The sequence below is a fragment of the Entamoeba dispar genome, genomic scaffold, assembly GCF_000209125.1.
Source record: "Entamoeba dispar SAW760 scf_1105229459313 genomic scaffold, whole genome shotgun sequence".
NCBI lineage: Eukaryota > Evosea > Mastigamoebida > Endamoebidae > Entamoeba > Entamoeba dispar.
Window position 1 is genome coordinate 113,305 of NW_001853630.1, and position 6,023 is coordinate 119,327.

The window sequence follows — 6,023 nt, forward strand, 5'->3', positions numbered from 1 at the left end:
ATCAAATATTGAAATATCTCATTTATTTTGAATTATAGTGTATAAAGAATTATATTCATGATATTGAAATGATATAAATAAATGATACAGTACATTTAAATATTGATATTTATGATAATGAAAATCAATTGAATATTGAAAATAATTATTATTGTATTTAATTAATATACATTATTTCATTCACTTATAAAAATAAAATATTTTATAAGTTGTTGACAAGAGAAATGATGAATATTAATGAAGAATAAAATAATTTATTTGATTCTTTTATTTTATTATTTGTTTATTTTCATAATAAATAACTATATTAATCAAAATATAATTATAATATAATGATATTGAAAATAAATAAGATATGAAACATTGATGGTTTGATAAAATAAAAAGAATAATAATATAATACACTAATTTTATTCTATTTTATACTTTATTTACATTATTATTCATTTAAATATATACAACTTAATTACCTATTTCATTTCTTAATATTTTCATTTATTTACAACATGCAATTGTATCAAATTGACATATTATTGATAATTAATAATTATTTTTCATTTTTATTCAACATAAAAACAACGTATTAAAATAACAATAGAACAGATAATGTACAATGAAAGGTATATATGAAATAATGGTTATGATAAAAATTCAAAGAATAAATAAATAAATACTTGAATATGAGATGAGAATAACAGTAAAAATATTTTAGGTATAATTAATGTATAATATAGAAAAATAGAAATGTAACTAAAAAAAGAATGAATAACAAAAAAATTTAAAATAATTTCCAAACAAAAAATGAAAAAAAGAAAATGAAAAATGGTTTTTCACTTAGGAAAAAAGAAGAAGTAATGTTTATTTCTTTCTTTTACCTTTTTCTTTCATTGCATTCCTAATTTTTGATTTTGCACTTGGTCCATTAATTTTCTTGATTTCATTTGCATTTATAGTAGTGATGTCTGACCTCTGGCAACTTAAACATTCGATAGTGTCACAAGTCAATGTATCAATTTTACAATCAGTAAAACCGAATTGAGTACAAGCACCGTCAATAATTAAATCATCGCACTCAACATGAGTTAAACCAACTGAATTAGATTTTATTTTTAAATGGCTTATCTTAGAATTTGTTACAACAAAACCACAAAATGGATATTCTCCAAAATCTAATTCTTGTACATTACCCAAACTACAATACAAAAACTTATTTTCAAATGAAAATTCACTGACTTCATTTATTCTTATTTCCTTATCATTGTATTTAAAAATGATAGTTTTTAAAGGGCTGTTATCTTCAACTCTTTCACCATTTATAAAAATATGTGAACAACCAGTTTTAAACAAAGTAATTTTGTTTGCATCTAAATAAATTTCATTTTGGTTAAGTAATGTATCATTATGATACCATTTTATTTCTTGATTAAAATCAGTTTCAAATACTTTTAAATTATCATCATGTACATCTATTGGTTTTCCTTGATACTCACGTAATGTTAATTCTTTTAAATAACATTTTGAAATATCAATTGATGCCTTACATTCATAAATTGTTAATGACTTTAAACCAGGAGGAATGACAAAAACAAGATTTTGTTTTTCAACTTTTTTTATTGATAATAATTCAATGGGTAATGTTGTTAAATCAATTCTATTTCCTTCAAAGTTATTTAAAATATTTTCAATAACAACATGTCGAATATCATTTTTTACAATTATTTCATTAATTTGATTGATTTTATCTAAAACATCAGTTTTAATAACAACACTAGCACCACTTTTATCGAACCCCATGAGAAACTTCTGTTCATATGGTAATGATGGTAAATAAGGTAAATTTATTGTTGATTTATTAAGTACTCTAGTGTAAAACCTACAATTAACAAATTGATTATAATCTATTTGGTCGAAACATTGACTAAAGATAAACCCATATTCATTTAAAATAATAATGAAATTGATTTGTTTGTATTTATTGAAATCAACCATTTTTGAAAGTTCTTGAAATTCACTAATACTACAAAGAATAATTACTTTTTTTAATGTTGGTAATTCAATCATTTTTCTTATTAGATTCAAATCATTGGAATTCAAAATAACTAATTCTTGTAATTGTGTAAAATATTCTGGATGTTTTTCTATTACTTTTTTACAATAGTATCCCTCCATTCGTAATTTTCTTATTTTTGAACAAAACCATTTTGTATCAAACATTTTTGTTTGTTTTGCTGTTTCATTCCATCCTCCTATTTCGATTAGTGGAATATCATTTGCTGATATTTTGTATAATCTTTCTGGACATCTTCTAACATAAAATGTTTGTAAATTAGGAAATAATGGAATAATTTCATCAAATGAATGATGGATTGTTAATTCATATGGATTAACATAAATCGTGTTGATTGCTTCTTCACATGATTTGCATACTTGTGCAAATCTTCCAACATCTTTTAACGTTGGTAAATACAATAATACATTCTTTAAAAAGACGTTTTCTAAATGAACCATTTTTGTTATTGGTAATTAAAAGTTCTTTTTTAAGATTTAATAAAAATGAGGAATAAATTGAATAACAGAATATTTATTTGTGATATTTCAAACTACAATAAAATAATGTTAATAACGATTATCACTTGAATTGAATATGATAAATGATATCAATTCATTATAAAATGATGTTCTCATTGTTCAAATACTTTCATCATTTCATCTTCATTCCATTCTTTTATTTCTTTTATTCATGTTTTGATAATTAACTTTCAACTAACAATATTTTGATGAGAATTGATTGAATTAATCACAAACAATGAAACACCAATAAGAAAACACAACAACATACAATACATAGAAAGTTTTAATCAATAAAACAAACAATGAATGAAATGAATAAACAATAACCAAGAAATAAACAATGAAATAAAGTGAAATAAAAATATAAACAATTACATTTTATAAACACTAAGAAATGATTATTTTAATTGAACTGAGTGAAATAACATTACACTTAACATAAAGTCAATGATTTCAATAATTTCAATTTTTTTATTAAAAATTAATAAATTAAGTTTCAGTAGTTCTTGTTTTATTTATTTCAATTTACTCAGATAAGATTACATCATTCATTCTCTATTGAATAATTTGTTCATGAAGTTCTTCTATATCTCTATATTCACCTCCATGTTATCCACAGTATTCATTATGTCTTTCATATTCATAATTATTATATCTTTTACTATCATTTTATATTGAATTATTATATCTTGTTCTTTTATCATTCTTATTGTTTCTTTATTGATTATTCATTTTATTGTTATTACCACTGGAATTAGTTTCATTTTAGTTTATTAATTTGTATTATTTTGAAATGGAGAAATCTAAACATTTCAAGTTCATTAGTAAATACTAGACTTATCTTCTTATCATATGTTATTGTTATATCATTTATTATTCTTGTTTATTTTATCTTCTATATAAATATATGATATTTTATGAAATATTCATTTTTATTAACTATTTGATGATTCAATACAATGAATACTTCATTATTTTATATTCTTATTTTGAATTTACTTATTTCATTTTTATTGAAATATTAATTTCATTTTATTCTCTTTTGTTTTCTTCTCTATTTCATCTTCATTCATTATATTTATTTTAAGCCACGAGAAAAGGAAATAAGAGAAAAATGAATAGAAATGAAGAGAAAGAATGATATAAAAGAAAAAAGTGAAATTATGGATAGAAGAAGATGAAAAGAATAAAAGTAGAAAATTGAGAATATAAAATGAAAGAATATAAAAAAGAATATTTTAAAATGAGATAATAAAAGATGAAAAGAATGATGAAATAATGGATGTATTTTTTATTATAGAAATTAGAAATATCAAATAAAAAAGCGTTTAATTTATTGATGTAAATTATTTATCATTATTTTATTGATATAATTTATTTTATTCATTTTTATTTTTATAATTTTTATTTATATGTATTATTTCTTTGCTTATTTTGGTTTCCAAATAACACAAATAAAGAAGAAATAGAATGATAGAATAAATTAAATAACATACAAACAATAAATGTGAATAAATGTATTCAAATTAACTCAATTAATTTTATTGTAATAACCATTTCATTTGTTTATTAGTCATCTCTTTTATTATTGAAATTTCATATTCTAATCTTCATTCAAACATTTTCTTGGAATTCTTTTATTTTGTGTTAATTCTTCAACATATCCACATCCATAGAAACATGATCTCCCAAATGATATAATTGATGAAGGTATGTTAATTGATGTTAATGATGAACATCCTGAAAAACAATTAATTCCTATTTTACTAATAGATGAAGGTATATTAATTGATGTTAATGATGAACATCCTGAAAAACAATTATTTCCTATTTCATTAATAGATGAAGGTATATTAATTGATTTTAATGAATAACATTTATAAAAACAATAATATCCTATTTTACTAACAGATGAAGGTATATTAATTGATGTTAATGAATAACATCCATAAAAACAATTATTTCCTATTTTACTAACAGATGAAGGTATATTAATTGATTTTAGTGATGAACATTTATAAAAACAATCATCTCCTATTTCATTAATAGATGAAGGTATATTAATTGATTTTAATGATGAACATTCATAAAAACAACCATCTCCTATTTTACTAACAGATGAAGGTATATTAATTGATGTTAATGAATAACATTTATAAAAACAATTATTTCCTATTTTACTAATTGCTGTTGGTATATTAATTGATGTTAATGATGAACATCCATAAAAACAATCACCTCCTATTTCATTAATAGATGAAGGTATATTAATTGATTTTAATGATGAACATAAATAAAAACAATTATTTCCAAATGAAGTAATAGATGAAGGTATATTAATTGATTTTAATGAATAACATTTATAAAAACAATCATCTCCTATTTCATTAATAGATGAAGGTATATTAATTGATGTTAATGAATAACATCCATAAAAACAATTATTTCCTATTTTACTAACAGATGAAGGTATATTAATTGATTTTAATGATGAACATCCATAAAAACAACCATCTCCTATTTTACTAACAGATGAAGGTATATTAATTGATGTTAATGATGAACATCCTGAAAAACAATTATTTCCAAATGAAGTAATAGATGAAGGTATATTAATTGATGTTAATGATGAACATAAATAAAAACAATCATCTCCTATTTCATTAATAGATGAAGGTATATTAATTGATGTTAATGAATAACATTTATAAAAACAATTATTTCCTATTTTACTAACAGATGAAGGTATATTAATTGATTTTAATGATTTACATAAATAAAAACAACAAATTCCTATTTCATTAATAGATGAAGGTATATTAATTGATGTTAATGATGAACATTCATAAAAACAACCATCTCCTATTTTACTAACAGATGAAGGTATATTAATTGATGTTAATGATGAACATCTAGAAAAGCATTCTTTTCCAAGTGATTTAACTTCTGATGGTATTGTATTTCCATATTTATTTCTATCTTTTTGTTTATATTCTATATTTTTACATATATTTCCTGTTCCTTTCTCTTTTAAATATTTTGAATAACTAATAGCATACCATATTACTTCTTTAAATATTCTTCCATCATCAAATTCTTCATCTTCTTCATTATAAATATGAAATGTTTCAATATTAGGAAATAATCTTCTTGAATATTCATTTAAAGAAATTGGATTAAAATGAAATCGTTCCATATTTCCTTGAAATCTTTTAATTCCTATTTCTAAATTAATAAAATCTTTAATATCATTAAAATATTTTGATGTTATCATTATTTCATTATGCCCTATTCTTCTTTTTCTAATTATTCCTTTATTGATTTTATTATTGTATATTATTCTTTTGATATTTATTATCATTTCTCTTTCTGATGAATATTCTGAATATTCTTCTTCTTTTTTTATCATTTCTATTATTGTTTTAATAAATGTTTCTTCGTTGATTTCTTTA

At 20.9% G+C, this 6,023-nt stretch overlaps 2 protein-coding genes across 2 annotated transcripts, besides 15 other annotated features; both read right to left on the reverse strand.

Moving 5' to 3' along the window:
• Positions 1-93: 93 nt before the first annotated feature.
• Positions 94-208: a sequence feature (AT_rich).
• A 35-nt stretch (positions 209-243) lies between these two features.
• Positions 244-290: a sequence feature (AT_rich).
• Position 291: 1 nt separating this feature from the next.
• Positions 292-402: a microsatellite.
• A 7-nt stretch (positions 403-409) lies between these two features.
• Positions 410-502: a microsatellite.
• Positions 503-527: 25 nt separating this feature from the next.
• Positions 528-565: a sequence feature (AT_rich).
• Positions 566-643: 78 nt separating this feature from the next.
• Positions 644-822: a microsatellite.
• Positions 823-858: 36 nt separating this feature from the next.
• Positions 859-2,508, reverse strand: EDI_325580 (uncharacterized protein; the record flags this gene model as incomplete). The annotated part of the gene is made up of 1 exon (XM_001735711.1): positions 859-2,508. The coding sequence occupies one exon, from the start codon at positions 2,506-2,508 to the stop codon at positions 859-861; it is 1,650 nt and encodes a 549-aa protein (XP_001735763.1).
• A 291-nt stretch (positions 2,509-2,799) lies between these two features.
• Positions 2,800-2,942: a microsatellite.
• An 84-nt stretch (positions 2,943-3,026) lies between these two features.
• Positions 3,027-3,064: a sequence feature (AT_rich).
• A 147-nt stretch (positions 3,065-3,211) lies between these two features.
• Positions 3,212-3,359: a microsatellite.
• Positions 3,360-3,467: 108 nt separating this feature from the next.
• Positions 3,468-3,510: a sequence feature (AT_rich).
• A 32-nt stretch (positions 3,511-3,542) lies between these two features.
• Positions 3,543-3,657: a microsatellite.
• A 9-nt stretch (positions 3,658-3,666) lies between these two features.
• Positions 3,667-3,850: a microsatellite.
• A 49-nt stretch (positions 3,851-3,899) lies between these two features.
• Positions 3,900-4,006: a microsatellite.
• A 168-nt stretch (positions 4,007-4,174) lies between these two features.
• Positions 4,175-5,845, reverse strand: EDI_325590 (uncharacterized protein; the record flags this gene model as incomplete). Its single annotated transcript, XM_001735712.1, has 1 exon — positions 4,175-5,845. One exon carries the CDS (start codon positions 5,843-5,845, stop codon positions 4,175-4,177), a length of 1,671 nt encoding a protein of 556 aa, XP_001735764.1.
• Positions 5,527-5,585: a microsatellite.
• Positions 5,814-5,993: a microsatellite.
• Between the last annotated feature and the right edge of the window lie 30 nt (positions 5,994-6,023).